Source organism: Numenius arquata, chromosome 1 (assembly GCF_964106895.1).
Source record: "Numenius arquata chromosome 1, bNumArq3.hap1.1, whole genome shotgun sequence".
Classification (NCBI taxonomy): domain Eukaryota; kingdom Metazoa; phylum Chordata; class Aves; order Charadriiformes; family Scolopacidae; genus Numenius; species Numenius arquata.
The window spans coordinates 115,074,744-115,096,623 of NC_133576.1; the positions used below are offsets into that span (position 1 = coordinate 115,074,744).

General features: G+C 38.4%; 1 protein-coding gene across 2 annotated transcripts in view; it reads left to right on the forward strand.

Moving 5' to 3' along the window:
• Positions 1–21,880, forward strand: part of DCLK1 (doublecortin like kinase 1) — a 248,884-nt gene that overhangs the window by 208,160 nt on the left and 18,844 nt on the right. For both annotated transcript variants that reach the window (XM_074163010.1, XM_074163814.1), the window contains exons 8-14: positions 1,401–1,458; positions 2,218–2,337; positions 8,192–8,338; positions 13,119–13,252; positions 13,987–14,064; positions 14,698–14,794; positions 16,674–16,754. In XM_074163010.1, coding sequence (XP_074019111.1) covers positions 1,401–1,458; positions 2,218–2,337; positions 8,192–8,338; positions 13,119–13,252; positions 13,987–14,064; positions 14,698–14,794; positions 16,674–16,754 — 715 coding nt within the window. The remainder of the gene's footprint in view (positions 1–1,400; positions 1,459–2,217; positions 2,338–8,191; positions 8,339–13,118; positions 13,253–13,986; positions 14,065–14,697; positions 14,795–16,673; positions 16,755–21,880) is intronic.

Below are 21,880 nucleotides of genomic sequence, written 5' to 3' on the forward strand. Positions count from 1 at the left end.
TGAGAAGTTTTTAATTCTTGTTTGCTTAAGTCTTTACCAGCCATGCTGTATATTTTTGCAAGTGATAAACATCATCATCCAGTGTAATTTCTTTGCACGGTCTTTTAATTGATGTCTTAATACAAATTGTCTTTGCTCACTGCTGACCTGGGAGCTCAAACTGAATTAATATTTTGGGGTATTTTTCTTTTTATTTAAGTCCTCATTTGCACTTAAATTAATAGCTGGTGGTACATTGTTGCCAGAGGAGTTCTCCGTGCTTAAATATGGCAATGAAAATGCCCAATCATTTTCCTAAAGCAGTGCTTTCAGTTTATGACTCACTTTGCATGTCCTATTTGACAGACTGTGCCCACTTTTAGGCACACTTATCTCTCTATTTTACTTATTATATATCAATTTAATGTATCAGTTTAACTATGTTTTGCTAAATGAAGAATGAAAAAAAATCACCCCAAATGCTTGAGGGGTTGTTTTTTTTATTTTTTAACCAAACATATGCCTAAAGGCAACATAATAGATTTTTGTAAATTGTTTAGATTTGTATTGCAAAATGAACGTGATTCAGTAAGATATTTTTATATTACCTATTCTCCATTCTTGGTTTCATCCTTATGGCCATCTTTTGGTTTTGTAACTTGATTAAGAAATGGAAGTTGATACTGTTAACTTGTCTACAAGTTTATTTTTCTGTGTTATCGTTATATATAATAAATATCTATATATATGTGGAAGTGATAAATATTATATGGTTTAAAAAAAAAAAACACTTAAAAGGAAATGTGTTCTCATCCTGAACTAATTCTCTATAATTTCTTGCTGTCTACAGAACCTTTCGTATTCTGTCCCATAAACATCATATTTAACTCTGCTAAATACCATATACTTACTGAATACGTAAAACATTATTCCAAGGACTGGTTTTTTTATCATAGCAGTTGTGAGTGGAGATGTGCAAACAAATGACTTTTCATTTTAAGTAAAACAAAAGTATTTTCCATAGCTTGTATTTTTTTTTGTATAGCAGAAACCAAAACTTCTCAGTTTTGAGAAGATTTGGATCTGTATAAATACTGTATATTATTTTTACATAAAACTGCAGAAGAAACAACAAATACCACTACAAAATGAAAAACAAAATGAAGTGATTTTGTTTTCAAAGCATTTAAATGTCTTCATTTAAAAAAAAAAAGTTTAATGCTTTTTTCTCAGGGACACATTCAATAAATTTGCCTCAAATTCACAATTCCAGTCAAATCCAAGCTTCATGTCTTGACAGAACAAATACTTGAATAGAATTCTTGCCCAGACCTGCTGTGCTCAAATAAAAAATATAAACTTGACTGAGAAAAGTAGTCAATGTGATTGAACATAAAATTTTTTCTTTTCTCTTTCCTCAGATCAACTGGTAGAGAATATGCTCTGAAAATAATCAAAAAGAGTAAATGTAGAGGAAAAGTAAGTACAAAAAAATCATATGAAAGCAAAAGATTATTTTTTTTTCAAGAAATATTTTGTGAGAGATCAGTTTGGAAAGCTGTTGATACTTTTCTTCCTGGCAAGTATTAGAATCTTTTTGGTTGAAGCCTCTGCCTGCCCTCTGGAGACCCTTGGAGTACCAGTATAGAAAGCTGCAATGTGCCTTTCTAGATGCATGTGTTGATTCTCCAGTTGGTTGGTTGTGTCTGGGTACAGTCACACCCCTTGCTCTTTACCCCTGTAATTATATCCTCTAGCATTCATAATGTCATAGAAAACAGAAAAATAATACTAATAATTATTATAACACCAGTCACTATGTCAAACAGTATGCAAGGTTAATCAAATTGATGTCAGTTTCATACTAAGTGAACTTCTGTTAGCTTTTGAAATAGATAACAAAAGGTTCTCTGAGAAGATGCTATCATATTTTTAAATGGAAAGATTTTGTATGGGAGCAAAAATTTTAGAAGCTTCCATATTTAACTTTTCTCTGCATAAGAAACATATCTTCTCCTCCATTTCTTTTTCTATGTTCTACTCTCTGTTCTTCAGTTATCACACTGATGTTGTTTCTAGATGTTTCCTTTCATATTGCTGGAGGCAATGTCTGTTACCTTTTCAAAAATCCTGAAGAATCCATGCAGGTCCAATTGATTCTGTGTTTTCCACTGTACAGTGGAGATGAAAGTTTTTCCCACAGACCCACAGTCATTAAAGATTTCTTTTGTGTGATAGGAACACATGATCCAGAATGAGGTATCAATTTTAAGACGAGTCAAGCATCCCAATATTGTACTTCTGATTGAGGAGATGGACATGCCAACTGAGTTGTACCTTGTCATGGAACTTGTAAAGGTGAGTATTTTGGAGATGCTGCTTGTTAAAAATTGTTTCAACCATATTCAGAAATGTCATTGGTACTAAAGCTTACTAAAAGTCATAGAATCACAGAATAATTTAGAATGGGAGAAATCTCTGAAGGTAGTCTTGTCCAGCACCCTACTGAAAGATGTGTAGCCCACTGCCAGATATTTTTTATAGATTTAAAATATTTCAAATCTTTGTCTATCTTTATGTAAGACACACTCAGAATTGTTCTATGGACAGTACTTCAGAGTACTTCTCTCCAAAGAATTCTCTTTAAAAAGTTTTGTCTTTAAAAAACACATCTGCCTGCCAAATATACTCAGGCTGAATTGCTGTAAATATCAGTCTTCAAAATTCAATATTCTTTGATAAAATAGAGTTTAATTAAATTTTATTAATTTATGTTAAATTTAAGCAATATTACCTGTCTTTTTTCTCCTGATCTATATTAAAACATTGGCAGGTTTGCATCCTTAACAGTAACCTAAATTTAAGCTGGAGGAGGGGACAAGTGAAAGAGAAAACCCTGCTATTTAAAGCATGGTTCTATTCTGAAAAGTAAGTTTCCAAATGCAGCAAAATCCTACTTATTTCTTCATAATGACTCCTAGATCTCATGCATTTATTTCACTCACTGGTGGAATTTTACATATTCAAACTGGATTATGAAACTCAGACCAGGCCGTCTCTTGCCCCTATACTGTCAACAGTAAAGCGCATGAAGTATGAATTTAGCTCTCCGTTCTGGTACTAATACACAAGTACGTCACTGTACATAAAAGATGGTAAAAATACATTTGGGTAAATTGTCCAAATTAGGACAGAAAATGACTGAGGACATTTTGTCCTCCATACTTATTTTAACAGAATGCACCTGTTTGTCACAGTCACTAATGGAATTAGCGATTCTCCTTCCTTCCACAGATATTCTGTGGAAAGGTGATCTTTCCAGCAGCCATCTCCATTTCTGTGTCTTGATCAAGGGAGCCTTTCAATGCCTTTCCTTTCAGTGAAATCCAAAGTTCTAAGTGTTTAAGGACAAAAATTACATTAAAGCTGTACAGGAGCAGCATCAGCATCGTTTGCGTGCAGGCCTGTTGTATGTGCACGCTCAACACGTAACAAATCAGGCACTCTGAACCCTGGCAGCCAGATCACTTCCACTTGTCTTAAACTAAAAGTGTGGTCACCTTCAGCAGACATCGTCTGTACCAGTGGTTAGAGACAGGCACCACCAGAGGTCGTGAGAGAAAGCAATCTTGGCAAGCAGGATTGTTATCTGCTTTGCACTGGTTGTAGGTGGAGATTCAGGGATGCTCTTAAGGTAGGCACCTCCTTGAGATGTTAGATAGGATGATCCCAGGTACAGGACAAGAATGTCTCAAGCTCTGGGCTGGAATCGGAGAGCAAGGAGAATGCAAAGTCTTTTGTTTGGTATGTTATCCCCTGTGCTCTGGCAGCGCAGTGACACAAGCTGTGTTCCCAGTGCGGAGCTGCACATCCCTGCTCTCCGCAAAGCTGCTGTGCTGTACAGGCAAGGGATGCTGTGAAGTGGGGCCCATGGCTGGAGGGACACGGATCTTCCCTGTCCCTGTGGCAGGCTGGGACAGCCTTGTTAACCATGGGGAGCTCAAACAGTGCTCCACAGCTCAGGAGATGGCAACATTGTCCTCTTAGGTTTTGAGTCTCCCTGATGACCTCCTTGGCTTGAGTGGTGCTATGGTCCAGCTAACCCTGCTGTCCACCACCTCCCAGCTCTGAGGAAGCACACTGGGAAATGATGGTGGCAAGGAGCTGACAGGGTACCTGACATCCCTGGTTTGTCTCTTATGGAGAGGTTAAACCCTAAGAAAAAAACAAAACAAAACAAAAAAATGGCACTCTTCCACACCATGAATCCCTGTGTGTAGCCAGTTCCTGAGTAATTTTCCCACCTTCTTCATAGTCACAGCCCTCTCTCGCACTTGGGAGTGCAGTGTGAAATAGCACAGCTTCAGATCAGATGCCATTAGCCATCTAACACTATTTTAGTCATAATTACTGCTCTTTTATATGATAAGTGACCTCACTCTGAGATCCATGCTACTGTAGGTTTTTCCCAGCGTCCGTGAGAGCTTGTTCAAAGGTACCTCAATGCTCTTGCACAGCGCTGTAATCTAATGTAGCCACAGCTCCCGCCTGCATTGACAAATCCTTCATCTTGGCCCCATGAGGTGTGCTAAGAAGTAAAAGCTGTGCCTTGTCTAACATGCCAAGACGTAAGCACATAGCTGGCTTTATGGGTGCAACCTGCTGTGCTATTCATGCTTGGAAAATGTTCAAACTGCAGTCCCTGGTGGATTTTTAATCAAAGTCCTGCTCGACTAAATGAGAGAGGAGGGGACTGAAAACTCTTACAAAATAACTAGCCTAAAAGATGTATATAAAGGAAACTATCCATTATATTAACTTTCTGGAAAAATCTGTTTTCTTGCACTCTTTCTTCTTTGCTCTTCAGGGTTGATGCCCATGCTAAGATATTTATGCTTTTAGTTATGCTATAGGAGGGCTTTATAGACATCTCTGTAGCTCAGATATCTTAGAGAGCACCATTTTAATGTTCTTTACTTTTATGTGTAATAATAGAAGAAATTTAGAAGAAATAGCTTAATCCTGGGAATTTAACTTTGTTTCTTTGAAGCAAACATCTATTCCTTAATAATTAATTGGGAAAAAAAAAAAAAAGAAAAGGCCTTGTTATACTCTATGGGCACCAGGGAAGGTATTTCTGGAAAGACATTAATTGTTAATTCACCGATTGCTGACTGTTACCATTTCATAGCATGCACTGTTAGAATTGATTAACCATCTGCTATTGACTGACTTTTGAAGACCTGACTTTAAATCAAACTCACAGGCAGAAAGAAATTCAAGGAGAAAAGGCTTGATACTGCAGAGCACGGTTTCAGTTAATACCACCCTGCATTAATTGGCAGTAACATGTTTGACATAAGTGGCTGCTGCAAATACTGCCCTCACCTCACGGCAGATAGGCCATTCATTGCTTTGTAAAGTGTAAGAAAAAGCACTTCATAAATACAAATATAAACACATTGCAAGTGGTGCTTGTAAAAGGAAGCAAGGACCTGGTTTCTGGCACGTTGCCTTTTTACACAGCGAAACAAAATTGTTATTCAAACCTAACAGGGGTTTGGCCAATTTAACAAGCAAGATTTATTGCAGAGTTTCCTTTACTGCTCCAGGATGTGATTTCACTTTTGCAGAAGAAAAGAGAGATTATATCATTTACATAACAAGGTAATAAATAAATAATTGGTTACTGTACTTCCAAGTATACTTCCTCATGTGCACAGATGATAAAAACTGCATTCAGATGTTACTGGTCCCATTTCGCTCCAGAACAGGGGATTTAAGACTGAAATGTCATCCTGAACTCACCCCTTGTGCCTGAGTAAATGATAGTGACCTGCTGTGTGAATCGGCTAAGCAGAACCTTGCAGGTTAAAGTGCTCTTCAGGGAAAGGGAAGTCTGAAAACAATTCTGCCTGATATAGCTGTCAGCTCTGTTAACTCTTTGCAGGATTTCGCCTCTATTTTAACTGCAGAGGATCGCACAGACAAAACATATGCTGTCTTTTCTTACCAAGCTACCTGGTAAGAAACTTTGCCAAGTAAAATAGGCTGCTTAACTGGAGAAAAAATTCTGCTTCAGATTGACTTGACTCTGGTAATGTGCTCTGCAGCCTCTCTTTTTTTCTGAGTTTAGGTTTTTCTTTCACATGAACATTTGTTCTTTTTCTTCTGACTTTAGGCTGAAATTTTCCCTTCTGCTTTTAAGGTTCAGCTTCTTTCCTTCTCGACCCTCAAATCTCAGCTCAGGCTGTTTTCTTTGTTTGGAGGCAGATCCTTTGCTGATGTTATTGACACTTCTCCTGAGCATCTGGAACTTATTAGATAAGACCAAAGATCTGTCTAATCCACTACCTCACGTTAAGAAGCAGCTGGTACAGGGGCTTCATGGGAAGGAGCTTAGGGAAGATAGATTATTTATCCCACATATTTTGCCACATGCTGATATCTAATACTTAGGGATCAGGTAATGCCATGAAGTACATGGTATTGTACTTTTGCCAAATATTTGGCCTTTCTCTCTAATCCTCTATCTGGTTTAGCTTGGCCTTTTATTCCTCCTTTTCCTTGACACTATGTATCTTGCTGTATCATGATCAGTGACCAGCCAGAGCAAGAGGGTTTGATGCGGTCCAGATTTGACAATGGTTGCCTGCAAGCAGTTTCCAAAGCTGGGGTTTTGCATCTTCAGTGGGAATAAATCTTCCCTAGCAGACTTCAGCTGCACCTCAACAATGCAAAATTCTTAATAGTTTGTTTGGGGTTTTTAACAAGTAATGATTGTTTTCTCAGGATTGAGTCTTTGGTGGTTGTCTTTTCCTACCTTTTTCTTTGTAGCTGTGATTCCTGGAAAATTTTTTTTATTTGTTTGTTTCTTCCCCTTCCTCCTTTCTCTTAGTGAAAACAATGTTTACCCTGGAGCTGAGCCTTTAAAAAAAACAACAAATAACTTGAGGCTGTTGATAAAATCATGAGAGTTGGCAAAGCTGGGACTCCTCTGTTGCCTTCAGAAAATACCTACTTTTTCTCTAAAACACAGTCTCCTGTGATTTTTTTCTTGATGTTTTGACTACAGCAGGGATTTTTTTTTATTGTTTTTGCAGAATTATCCTTTTTCTCCTCTTTTTTTTTTTTTTGTTTTTGTTGGTCTGTATTTTCTTTATGATGCTGCTTTGATTTTGGCTGAAGGCCCAACACCTCTGAGTATTTCCAAAAGATGTTTGTTTTTTCCTCCACTCTGACAAGTTTCCTCCTTAATCTCTTCTTTAAACTTACTTTTTGGTCTTTCTCCAAGCACTTACATGTTCTTCTTCCCACTTGCCAGCTCAGCTCTGGAAATACAGTCCAAATGTCATGGCTGCCTCAGATCCTGGTGAAGATCATTTCAGCTTTGAGGACTTCCACTTATTTTTCTTTCTTTTCTTCTTTCTTCCTTTCTTTCTCTCTTGTTTTCTTGTTTTTCTTTCACTGGCAGTAGCTTTTAGCTGAATTTGACAGCACAATGAGCTGGAAATGAGACAAGCTGCCATCTCTGTTTGCAGCTGTGGTGAAATACTAATGTTAATTCTCAAGTGTTTTACAGTTTGATAGACATATATGCTGGAAAGTTCTTCAGTATTAGCTGCAAGAACTACTAAAAACTTCACATCCTGTGTAGAGAAAGTGGTTTCTAAAATCCATGTTTTCAAAGTTTTATGAGATGGAAAGAAACTTTTAAAATACGCTAGCAGTGATGACATGTAGCTGGTTTGAGTTTTACTCAGAGTTCCTTCATCTTTCTGGAGTTCAGTCAGGCTTTGGGCAAAAATTTGATGTTGGCCTGTTTGTGATAAAGAGTGGAAAGGGTTGGTATGCGGCATCGTGACAGGCAAGTATGTAGGCATGCCAGAAATTTGCAACAGGGGTTCTGAACACACAGGTTGGCAAGTGCTGGACATGCTACAAAAGCAGCAGCAGGTGGGAACGGTTTCCAGCAGAGACTCCAGCCTGTTGGCTGACCAACTAGGCCATGAGAAACAGTTCTGAATTACTGATATGTTCAGCTGCCATTATGGGGGATGTCATCACAGTACCCATAGTTTATAGCTGCAAGGAAACTGTGCTGCTCCTCCCTTCTCCTCCTCCTCTATAAATGATGCTTCTTGATCTTCCCTAAGTTTTTCAGTTATTTCACAAACAGTGTTGCTCATACGCCATGGTCATTTTGCTCCAGGGAGGAGATCTTTTTGATGCTATTACTTCCACCAACAAATATACAGAGCGAGATGCCAGTGGGATGCTTTACAATCTGGCCAGTGCCATCAAATATCTTCACAGCCTGAACATTGTCCACAGGGATATCAAGCCGGAGAACCTATTGGTAAGTACAAATTCAGCTTTTAGTACTGTTGGTAACTTGGGGTTGTGTGAGAGGTCTGTCCTTCTCCCTCCCTCCACACACACACCAAGTTTGTTCCAGTCTCTTAAGTCATTGTTCTTCTAATTTTAACCTTAGCATTGTAAAGCTTTCCTAAGAATAACAGCTATCACAAAAAGTACAGTAACATAAGCTGGTATGTCTAGACTGTTCCCCAGGACACAGTGGCAGAATTGTTCCAATGATCACCAGAAGTGACCTTTTAGTTAGTTGCAGTATAATTTCAAGCTTCTCATAAATACAAAGGTGTTCTGTCCTCAATAGACTATCCTGTACTTCTGCAGCTGCCTAAGTAGTTAGCAGCAGTTCATTTTTACAAACATGGTGGGTGTAAATGTTGTGCCCTAATCATGCAGTAGGTCAGAGCACAACCAGGAAGACACTTCAGTGTCCTTCCTTTCCCTGCTGCATCTCCCAAACCATCCTATAACACTTTTTATTAAGCCACTTTCCCAAACGGACAGTCTAAATCTTCCTTTTCCTGACTGAATCTGTATCCACTGAAGACAATGAAAAACATACTTTTCTTCTGAGACTTTTGCTCTCTTGAATGCAGCAATTGTGTTCTCCAGCTGACATTTCTTCTGAGAAATTAATTTATCATGATTATTCCACTGTTTTCTGAGTGTTCCTGAATTTGCTGACATGTTCCAGTATCAAGATATCCCAATTCCCCATATATTCTGCAATCATAAAACAACATTTAAGATACGTAGAATATCAGTTCTCTCAGCTGTGTGCTCTCTGCCATGACTTTGTGCATTTAGTCCTGCTTGACAGTGAAGAGGTTTTATGGGAAAGCTGACTCAAGCAGATCTCCCTAGACTTCCAAGGAGTGGGATGTTTACAGTTGACATTCCTCTAGTGAAAGGTGCATTTATAGCTCTGGGTGAGGAATTAACCTGCCTTCATTTTCCAGAAACTGCTAAAAACATGTTGGGTAGAATTTTCACTAGACATGAATGATTGATACTTCTTTTGCAGCTCTTGTGCTAGTGTTCATAGGTGGCGATGCACAGAAGTTATGGCAATCACATGCCAGGATTCATTAATACTGTGACTTGGAGTGCTCAGGAGGGTCTTGGTCTGGGGCAAGGCTTGTCCTGCTGCTGGCTTGACATGTCTCTAAATGCCTAAAGTCTGACAGCAGTAGAGTTAAGCTTTGGGAGGAATAGGCAGGAAGTGGGGGCAACGGGGAAAGGATTAGATTTGCCTGCCCGGCCATCTCTGGTAACTACCCACTACCAGGAATGATCACACTGGTTTGAGTTGTAGCTGAATTGTTTCTGAGAGAGTTTTCTGGTGTTGTGCGTATGTAAAGTAAAGGTCCTACATTGATAATGATACTGACCAGTGAGGACGCAGCACTTAGCCTCTTGCAGCATCCTAAGTCTCAACAGCCAGCATTTCACTCACAAATTATGTTAATTCTCTAAGGTTTGTCAAGTCCTTGAAAAAAACAAAGTCTGTTTAAGAAGAGTACTTTGGAACCAGCCTTACCTGAGTTCTGACCCTGTCTCTGACACTGGCCATCTGTGGCCTTAGTGGCTGTTGACCATTCTACTTTTATCTTCTTATCTGTCAAATGGGATGAGTAATTCCTTGTATCACAAGATTGCAGTTCGGGTTATTTTCATGGCATTTATAAAACACTTGGAAAATGTCATATGGTCTTGGCCTTTCTTTTGGTGAAGACCTTCAACTTGCCTTCTGTAGCCTGCCTTTCGTTTGTAGCTCTGTAACACTTCACCTAGGTGGTCATGGCCGTATTTTTCCCTTGTTCTTGTGCTGTTGCCTTCATATCGTTACTGTCACGGTCTTGCACCCGCAAACCCCAGTAGTGTTGTTGCAGCAGGTTTTCCTGCCCAGAGGACGATGCTCATCTGGAGCCTCCTTATTGCATCTCTTCACAGCTCCTGGGAGAGCTTTCCCTTTCACCTCCCTCTTTCTCTCCTTTGGTTTTTCCTTTTCCCCAAAAGTAACTTTCACCCTTAGAGCAGATATGTGCCATCAGCTATACGCCCTGCTGATAAATCTGTGTGAACCTGTCTCAAACGTCCTATGTGCAACACCAGTGATTTCTGTAAGTGCTTAAATATTCTTTATTATTCTCAAGGTTTTCAAAGCCCACCTAACAGTCAACTGTCCAAGAGTTTAGGGTATGCTGAATACCTGTGATTTTTTATCATTTTTTTTGGTCTCTAGAGAGCGTCTTGCATGTTTTAATTGGAACATTTTTCATAATTGCTGCTATTTAGCACGTTTATTTTGTCAAGTCATGGGATGTCTTTATAGCCATATAATAAACCCTAGAGAACAACTTCTCTGACTGTTGCCATCTGCACTGATCACAAGAGCAGCTTAGAAAATACTGACAGTCTTTATAGTAATAGGATACATATGGTGGCATACAATTACGTGTGGCTGCATTCAATTAGTGTTGTACAATTACACAGTTTTATTGCTTAGTTAAAACAGTGAAAGCACTACATAGTGGGTAATTTGCACTAATCCCCATTTCTTTAATTGCCCTTCAGTATTTAAATGCAGTGGAACATATATAGCGTTTGTTCTGAATAACATGAGCATTAAATTATCTTTTGCATTCCTTGACTGGCAAGTAACATACCACAACTTCACATTGGTCTCCTTTTTATATGGAGTTATAACAGGGTGAGGAAAAGTTACTTTCTTCAGTTTTACAAGTCAACTGAAGTAGTTTTCCAAGGAAAGTAATTCCTGGGAACAGATGGGCCAAAATACTAGAAAATACACAGTACCAAACTTTCTGCATTGGTAAATATTGCCAAACAAGCCTTTTCCATAGTTAACTTTTAGGGTATATGAGTCGCACAAGGTGCGGTCTGTTGAAGGAGGAATCTTAGGAATGTTCACTAGGTTAACACAAATCAGAGAGGGCTTTGTAAAAGATAACTGCATGAATTAGAATATGAGATGCTAATTAGACTGGATTTAGCTCTTGATGTATAAGTGCACACTTTACATTTTTCAGCAAGTGAATATTTAAAGTTCTAGTCTCTAGCCTTTAATTAAAACTGTTGTTGAAATTAGATTTATTACTGCCATTTCAGAGAGCACTTTCTTTAATTTCAGGAACCAGATGTATTTAACAATCTGTGTTTTTAATAAAACCATAATTGCTTTTTTTTTTTTTTTTCCCAGTGCTTTTCGGTAAGCCTATCTTTTTTTCCTGGCTTACTAGCAAAGAAATGGGAATCCGTATCAAATTGCTGGTCCTCTTAAAGCTCCAGTTGTATTATTAAAAATAACATGAGGAAAGGAGAAGGATTTTGTGTATTTTGAATGTCTGCTTATGGATGTATCACCTGGTAGGAGGGATTCAGGACAGAGGGGTTTTCTCTCTAAACATAGCTAACGTTAACGAAGGAGAAACTAGGGTGGGCTGTATAATATAGCTAATTATTATGAGCTATAGCAGATCTGTAGCAAACAGTGGCAAGAGACTTCAAGATTTCATTTTTGCACCAAGTGAACTGTCCATTGTAGAATTTATTGTATTTTTGTAAGAAAAAGTCAGGATTTTCCTCTGCAAACAGTTGTAGGTAAATGTGATTTCTGATGTAGGAGTAGCTGGTCAAGATGGGTATTAAGGATGATTTTGGTTTTGATTGTGAAGTATGATAACTTCTAATTTTGCGCAGTGTTACTGCTGATTATTGTCAGGATAGCACTATTGGTGAGCCAGACTGCATGGAGCTTTGATTGGGGTTGCAAAATAATAAAGGGATGCATATGTACTTTAAGAAGGCCTCCTGTAAACTGTTTCAATTTTTTAAGGTGCTGTTGTGGTAAACAGCATTAAATTTCATCATAAACCATTTCAAAATGGGAAACAAGGACCCAAACCAGCAGCTGGATTAAAGAAAGACTCACGGCCTAGTATTTAATTTAGATACATTTTAGTCTTTTTTATTTTAAACATTTTTTGGTAAGTTTTCAGTGTTTGCAGGTTTGGACTTGTTCTTTTGCATTGAACTAACTTTTAAAATTGTGTATTTTTTACAGATGTTTCTAGCTTTTTTCTTAAGACTATATCTTAATCTCCCTTTGCACCCATAAAAACCCACAGCTGCTGCTGTGAAGACCATGTTTTAAGACAGGATTTTCGTGTATACTCATTAACAGCCCTACCAATGTCTGTTGATGATGATGGTAACATACCACTAAGACAGTGATTGGTGTTTTACAGTCATCCAAGAAGAGGACAGTGTTTCTAGGTGAAATAGTCCATCCAGATTTGTGTCTTGTGACTTCAATGAACAGAGAAGAATCTGTTGCTACTATCAGTGAAGTCACTGTTGTATTATCTAAGAAGTTGAAATTCCCTTGCAAGCCTTTAAGCTCTGTGCCATTAACATGAATAAACTCAAAAAACCCAACGCTCTGAATTGACCGTCAGCGGGGAGTTAACCTAGGAATGTCGCTGCTGGAAGGTCAGACCTTTGCTTCTGGGCTTTAGCTTCTAGCAAGTAGTATGTCCTTTGTTGGCCAGGCAGCGAGGTAAGTGTTTCCCAAACACCAAATTGGCTGTGAATTTCCAAAGCACACAGAAAAGTATGTTGTTGGTAAGGAGGAGAAAAAAGACTGTAAATTGGAAGGAACATCTCAGCAAGCTAGTAAATGATATAGTAGTTACCTTGAAGGTATTGTATTAAACCTTTGAATTTTCCTCCTAATTTAGGTTTATGAACACCAAGATGGAAGCAAGTCCCTGAAGCTAGGAGACTTTGGACTAGCAACAATTGTGGATGGACCTCTATATACTGTTTGTGGGACCCCAACATATGTAGCTCCAGAAATCATTGCTGAAACTGGGTAAATCGCTTCTAGTGATGATTTCTTGATGTGTATACAGTGGAGCACCTTCTTGCCAGTGTGCCAGACAGGAGTTCTTGCAATTAAGATTTTTACACTGCCTTTGCTTGGGTATGATGCAGAATCATGGCTTATACAACAATTTAGTTGGAAGGGACCTCTGGAGGCTGTCTTGTCCAAACCAGCTCAGAGCAGAGCCAACTTTGGAGTTATATCAGGTTCTTCTGCCAGTTGTTGGCCTCAGACTTCTCAGCTTAGCACTGAGTTGCTAACTAGCCATTTGCAGGTACAATAAAAGTAATTCTTAAGCTGTCTCCAGAGACTGCTAACTACCATTCACTTAATTTTATTTCATTATGACGCACTGTCCTCTTCTTCTGATTTGTTCCATAGAGTAAATGCCTGCTGGCTTGAGCAGCTGGTGTCACATTTGCAGGCTTCATGTTGGTAGGCATCACTGTCTAACTCAAGAATAAAGTACAATGTCTTCTGTGCACTCCAACATTCTGATCTAATGTAGTTTTAAGATGTTTTAAGTTGTAAAAAGAACTTTTAAGAAGTTTTAAGTTGTAAAAAAGATTTGAGCATGGGATTAGGGTAGGTGTGTAGGACATAGAGAAAGTTCAGATGAGAATATATAAGAAATTGTTAATAATTCTGAAAATGCTTCCTCTGTTCTTGTACTGTAGTTCATAGAAGTTGGATGTCTCTAATCATGTCTTTCACACTCCTAGATATGGCTTGAAGGTGGACATCTGGGCAGCGGGTGTGATTACTTACATCCTGCTCTGTGGTTTCCCTCCATTCCGTGGGTATGGACTGATCTATTCAACCATCCTTGTTCTGTGAATTGGTCCCTGTGCTGCTTTTACGTCAAGCACTACAAAAAGTTCTCTGCTAGTAGGGTTTGTTTATTCCAGTGCTCTGCATAGTAATTTACACAAACCCCATAAATGTCTGTGATTTTACTGTAAAATCTCTGTCTCATGTTTGTTTATTTTAGTTTAAACTTCATTGCATTACAAAACAAGAGCCTCCATTATGGGTTCTGGGTGCCTTTGCCTGATGTTTAAAATACACAGTGAAATAAGCATCTTCTTTCATGGATCAAATTCAACATATTTTGTGGTCGGTAAAAGGTAATGAAAATGTAAGCCACTTAATAAGGACATGTCAGATTTTTTCTCCCCCTCAAACCAATTGCAAAGTTGTTGACAATCCTAAAGACAAGCAGGTTACCTCAGAGAGAATGTACCAAATGCACTTTGACATATGGCCTCACCATTCACACCCATGGTTGCATGCCTGGGGGGAATCAACAGCTTCCAAAAATGTGTTAAGGGATGACCAATTAAAAGCAATTTCAAGAAGCCTAGTGAAACCAGCTCTGGAAATAATTTCTTTGTGGGTTTTGTTGTTGTTTTTGTTTGGTTTTTACTTTACAGAAGTGGAGATGACCAAGAAGTGCTTTTTGATCAGATTTTGATGGGACAGGTGGATTTTCCGTCTCCATATTGGGACAACGTTTCTGACTCTGCAAAGGTGGGTTTTATAGTTTATGATACTTTCTTCTATATGATACTTCTTTCTTCTACACAGTGCCCGTATCTAAAGCATGTTGTTCTTTCACAGTGCTGTATTTGACATGTCTCATACATCTCCTGCTACACCTACAAATTCCTCTGGGTCACTGAGTATGCTGTTGTTTGACCACTGTCTGTCTGTTAGACTCCAGGTGGTACTGAAATGGACCCTGTATCCAATATGATGTCTCACACAACAGAGACACCAGCAGCCCTTACTGAGCAAGAAAAATTTTAAGTAACTTTGCTTGACCTACACTTAGCTTGGAAGCTTCCTGGGACTATGCTTTGTATATACTTATGATGGGGACAAAGTACCAACCTGGAGCCTTTGGATATTGTGTAATACTATTATTGGGAGGCTGTTTTCCCCTTTTTAATCCCATTAGATGATATGTCTGTTGTTTCTTTCTGTCAAAAAAAACAGGCCTCACATTGCCTGTAAGTCCTTATTGTTGTCGTGTGGTGTGAAATACAGACCTGTTCTGGCCGCTTGCTCTACACCACGGGCTATAGCCTCTTGGCACATGACACAAGGGATGTAGGTAGAGCTTGAGGTGTGCTAAGGCACATACAATCCTTTTCAGGTACAGATCTTGACAGAGTTCATTATACTTGCAGAGCAGATCAAGTTTTTTAACTCTCATTAGTGCACTGGAGCAACAGTTTAACTCACAGATTTTCTAGGGATCTGGCATTCGCTATGAGAGTGATAATACATATATGTAGGTGAAAAAAAAAAAAAACAAACCAAAACCATAAAACTATTCATACAGTTAACCTGTGGATAAGTCGGTAATTTCTGCCGGTTTAATTCTATAGCCTCTAAGGCAAATCCAGGTAAAACTGTCTTCCTATTCCTTTCAGTGTGACAGGCTTTAATTAATCAAAAAAAAAAATATGAAATTTGGAGGTGGATGCAGGTAATGAGACTAGCGTTCCACATTCTGAATCTCCATTCTTCAGAGAGTTACATCCTGCTTTTACAGATATGTAGGAGGGAGATCAGGACTAGCATTTTAGCCTGTTAACTAATGAGGTTAATGAATGTGATACAGTCATGGAGTTGGAAGAACTCCTCTAAACCACATCATTGTGTTGTAGCAGGTTTTATTTCATAGCATCACAACTGAAAGCTCTGCAAGTCCTTTGCCAGTGGTGTTCTCCTGTGAAACTCCTTCCAAAGAGTTCAGTCTAAAATTATTGCTTTGAAGCATTAGCCTATTCATTTAATTTCTCCTTGTTGCTAAGAATTATTAACTTTGGTCTTTGGTGATACCCCTTTATTTGCTGTCATATTGCCATCCTGTTTTCTGTACACTCCACTTACCTGTGGAATTAGATCTATGTTTATTTACATGCTAGTTGAAAACTAGGTAATTGCAGAGGAAATCAGAAGACGAAAAAATATATTTTAAAGTGTTTTTTTTAATATCTTCTATTGCATTTACACAAGAGCTTAAAGTAAAATTCTAGATTTGCTGGCTTTTTTCCTAGAGAGGAACTGGCTTTTTCTTAATGGGAAGCTAACCTAATTTCATGTGACCATCTGTTTTGTACATTATGTATTAAGTGCTTTTCTCTTAAACAGTGGCTACAGAACTGTAACTCAGAACCGTCTTCTAGCTTTTCAAGGTACTGTTAGATATTGATTTAAAAGTTCAGCTTGAAGTTCAGCAGTTCATAGTTGTTCTTTTTTTTTAATAGTATATTTCTGCAGCTGGTAGTTCACTCTGAGCACTCTTACAAAATCAGTTGAAGTGCACTTTAGTGAATTAAATGTTGATTTGTTCTTTAAAAAATATTCTTTGAATTTGACCCAGTATTCCATTTCTCAGGAACTTATCACAATGATGCTTCAAGTAGATGTAGATCTGCGATTCTCTGCCTTGCAAGTTCTTGAGCATCCATGGGTTAATGTGAGTATTTGCAGGCTTGGAGATGCTGCTTGTAATTTGGCACCTTTGAACTCTTTTCTGTCAAGTCCTTTCTATGCCCTTTTGGAGCCAGCACATTCTTAAAATGCCACAGATTTAACTGGAAATATGTTAGGTTACAGGCTGGTTTAGTATATCACACTTACCTTGGAGTATTCACTATTTTATGCATGCTCAGCTACATTTTCTCTGAAATATTTTGGGCCAGGTTTTCAAAAAATCTCAACCGCACTTGACAAATTTATACCTCTAACAATCAGCTTGTGGGTTTGGTGACACATTTTGCTCTCCTGAAATCAGATGGACTCAAAAATCTGACAGTCATGATTAAGAGCTATTGAAATATAGTCCATAGTGTTAAGCCTACTTGATCCAGCATGAAACAGGGAAACCTTTAGAATCATATTTAGCTTCTGACATTGAAATATACATATATTTATGTGTAGCCATGTCCATTTAATCTCAGTTACCTTGAAATAGCTATTTATGTATCCTGGCTTATCTCTAGGCGACTGGACATTTGCCATAAAAGTGGTAATCAGTGAGGTGGCATACGGATAAATCTGGCAGAGAATAAAGAGATTTCTCTTTAATTAATGTTGAGACAAGGACACTACTTAATATTTGTTAATTATTTCAGACTATTTAATATGTCTTAAAATATGTGGATGACAAGAAAGAAACACTGGCGAAAGTCCAGATTCAAATTCAAAAGGGAAGATTGAGAAAAGAAATACAGTTGGGACGAGCAGAGAAAAAAAAATTAAAGGAGGAAGAAATAATGTTTTGTTTTGTTTGTTGCAAGTTTGAGTGTGCAGTCCTCCCTGGAATACTGTTTCATCCCTCAGCTGCTGTATCCAAAATATTTTTCTCACTAAAACAGTATTCTAAAAATTCAAATATACAGTAACCTCAAATATTATTTTTTTTTATAAAAGCATCCTCCATATACCCCAGAATAGTAGTGATCAGTTAAGTGTTTACCAAGTATCTGCTTTAGTCTTCAAGGCTCCCTTATTGCCCAAACTTTTTTTCTTATAATTTTAATTGCTATTTCATGCAGAGCACTTCTGCAGTGTATGAAGAGTGAAAGGATCCAGGTAAATATCTGATGAAAATATTTTCATTTTTAAGATGACATTCAAGCAGCTGAAATATTAATTTTCCTTGGTGCCAGCTGCTATCCTTGGACATAGAGTTCTGTCGCGGTTTGTAATGACTTTTGGTGACTAAGGTGTCTCTCTGTCTCCATGGGAGGAGGACGGGTGGGGATTTCTGGAGTGCTGCTGAGGAAGAGATGGAAGTGACTGATCAGAAGCCGCAGAGAGGCCAGGTCACCCACGGTGTCAGTCTGCACACTTCTGAAACATTGCTTGTTTACACCACATAAGGATGTGGTCACTAATCTTCCTCTTTTTCTGGAAAATATATTGGAACTGTTAGTGCTCCCCCCGGATGCCTTTTTTTTTTTTTTTTCATGGCTTCAGTTACACCACGATGTATTTTAGGAAGGTATTTTAGCAAGATGTATTAAGAAGAAGAGGCACAGCTCTTTGTCAGTAATGTGATGGTGATGGTGTGCAGGTGACATGAGGGTCTGCTCCCTGCCCTTGCTAGTGCCTGCTGATGGGGAGGGACAGGGAAAGGGGCCAGGGGCTAAAGTCTTTTAACATTTCAGAGTTCTGTTAACCAAACCTGAGCTCTGGTTACTGAAGCACCCTGGCAAATTCCTGGGTTTCTGTGCAATAAGTTAAAATGCGGAGACCTTTGCCAGGGGATGCTGTAGAGGCCAAGTATAAGTGGATTCAAAAGGGAGTTTGATACATTTTTGGAGGATGAGACTGTTGGTTCCTATTAAATATGGTGGTCTGGATACAACTCTTGGCTCTCAAAGTTCTTCAGTACTTGGTTGGCAGAAACTAGAGAATATACCCGGGAAAGTTCAAGATCTACTTGTCTTCATTAAATGTACTTTTTCATAAACAATGACTACAATGCACTGTTGGAAACAAGATACTGTATTCAGTTCACCTTTGGTCTACCTCTGCTGCACTTCTCATGGTTTTATGCTGATTATAATTCTTTGCAATCAGAACCTGTAGCCATTCTGTCCATAAATAAGTGAAACAAATATTCCATGACAGTTCTGTAACTTCTTTTTTTTCTGTCCAGTTGCTGCTTTTAGCAACTGAGACGGATCGGTATTTTGTCTTCAGCAATACACTAATGATAGTTTGTAACACAGATCAAAACCTCTTTTGGATTCTCTCATGTATTCTCCAGATATTTTTTCTGGAAGGAGAAAGACCAGCACTGGGGCCGGTTCAGGAAAGTGCTTGAGCACATTCCAAACCTTGCTCCTATTTCAAGGCATTACACATGGAAATGCTTAATATTAGGCATAAAATTAACTAGATGGCACTGAAATCCTAGTTCACTTCAGGAGAAATAAGAACATGGCTGAGTTGAAGCAGGTGCTTAAATGCTTTCGTGAAAAAAGGACACTTCTCTGAAGTGGGTCTGGGAAGCATGCAGTAGATTGCCTGGCAGGGACAGCCTCTTGTGTATGGAGGCAGAATGAGACACCGGTGTCAGATCCAGCCTCACATCCCCATACCATCACCAGCTTGACCAGCTGCAAGTCAGCCACACAACTTCCCTGTACCTCATTTTCCCACCTTCAGGACAGGGAATTAATATATTCATCCCTATTTATGAAAGGCTCTGAGATCTATGTGTCATAATTACCTGAGCAATTATCTGCAACTTTTGTTAAATACTGTCTTTCTGAGAAGAAATGGCACATGGAGTTTTCACCTAACACTTCATTTTCCTGGATAACTTACTTTTTATCTGTTGTTTAAATGTTTAAATACTTCTCCAAGGCATCAAATGCTGGACTTCACTTTCTGTTTTCTTATTTCGGTTTTGAACCTGTTCACAGAGTGGTAAACTTGCAGCTAAAATACTGGATAGGACAGCTGGCTGGAGAAGTAGGCATGTGTTTTCTTCGACAATTTTAGGAAACATTTTCTCTCTTTGATCAAACCTTTGATGGAAGTGTTGTAACTGCTTACACTGTATAAAACCATTTTGTAGATTGTAAATAACCATTCTACTTTATAGCTGCTTACTATGCGATTACTTGGTAAATTGCTGAGATTCCTGGAATGTGCTTTGACAGTTTCAGTAGGAGCCAACCCTCATTTCAGTTTCAGTTTTTGCTATAAAAATAGCTGGAATCCTCTTGGAAACTGCAAAACTTGTTATGGTCAGAGTCAGACCAGTAAAGCAGTTCCTATGTCAATAATACCCCAGCTGTTTTCAATTCAAAAAAACAAAACCTGAAAAGAAGTTGGCTACATGCCACTGCCACAGATGGAGATCTTGAATTCTAAATGCAATTCAGCGGCAGTTCCTTGCCCCCTCCATTTAGTTTATTTGGATTTGTCTCTCCTATGCAGTACACTTAGACCTGGAAACAAATCCATCAGTTTATACTTCCCCTACAGGGACCCATGCTCTTTCCTTTACCTGCTCAAATTCTTTGCAAAACCAAGAAATTATAAAAGAGGCTGGAAGATTGAGGTCTGGCATTTTAAACATTGATGATATTGATAACCTGAATTACACTATACAAGTTACAGAACAAACATACTCTCTTTTTGTTGTATAAATAGTAAAGATTTCCTAATACAGCATTGAGCAGTGAATGCTGAAAGGGATGGATTGCATTCTGTAAATCCTCCTCTGTTAAAATAATCAGTATAAAATGTGGTGTGTTGTTGCTAGAGGAGGAAGATGGCACACACCAGCCTAAAGAGAATTAGGGAAACTGGAGCCTTTACATATTTGCTTAGCCATGTCTGCCTTGGAAATTTCTGTGCAAAAGAAATGAATAACCAAGCAATAAGCTGAACATTTTTAAGGAAGTTAATTTAAAAAGACATTTCATATTTGGCAGCTGCACTACTTTTGGTTACGCCCTAGGACACTGCCCAAAGAAAAATTTCCTTGTAATTCTTAAAGGAAACAGAGTCCAAAAGCTTTTCCAGCACTTCTATTTGCTCTAATTTTCTGCTGTTACTTGTATAATGACCTATTCATCTCATGATTTTAGACCTGGAAAGTAAAGCTCTTGTGACCAGCTTGTGAAAAGGATCTGAGTGCTTTAGAGCTGTAGGAGTCTGGGAATCCTGAACATTATTCCATCTTTTTAACACTTCTTTTTCCTTTGAGTGGCAATGTCTCCTGCCATAGAGAACAATACAAATATGAAAACAGTGTTTATGAATCACTTAAATGACACCAAGACCCTTTGCCTCTTTTTTTAATTTTGTTTTATTTGACTTTGATTTCTTGCAAATAGACCATGAAAGGTATTTTGCAGAGACTGTTAAAAAAAAAAAAAAAGTATCTTAAGATCCCAAGCAGTTTACATTATCCAGGTGAAAACTCATATTGTGGACCAGAGTTTTCAAGCTGTCAAAGGATTTTGACTGCTCAACTTCTGAGATGTGCTCAGAAGAGCACTTCCTTCAAAGCATCAGCAGTCAATATTTGCTGAAGCTCATGAGCCTTTGAAGTTCCCAAAGTTGAGCACCAAAAATCGCTAGTCATCTTTAAAAGATCTTGGCCTGACTGCTAAAGCTGAGATGAAATTCTGTGATCCTAACCTGCTGCAAGAAGTAGTTCCTATAGCAAAAGGTTAAAATAGGGGAAAGGAGCAGTTAACCTCTTTGGGGGCTGACATCCTTCCCATTACAACAACCTGATGAAATTCTTGTCAGCAATGTTTAGTCTGTTCTCCAATTCTACAACTTTCCCTGCTGATTCTGGTGAATCTGATGGGGTTTTTTTCACTTCCTGCCTTTTTAAACTGCAGAGCAGCTTGTTTTGTATGTAGTTAAACAGCTGTCATCTCTCACCCTCAATATCTATCTATTTTATTGTTGGCTGAAGTGATTCCAGGAGCCAGCTTATACTAGCTTGTTTATAAAGTGCATTGGAATAATAAAAAAAAAAAAGAGATAACTACTAAACGTCAGGTAGCACCAACAGTAGTAAAATAATTTAATAACTATAGAGTAATTCCTATATATCCCTAT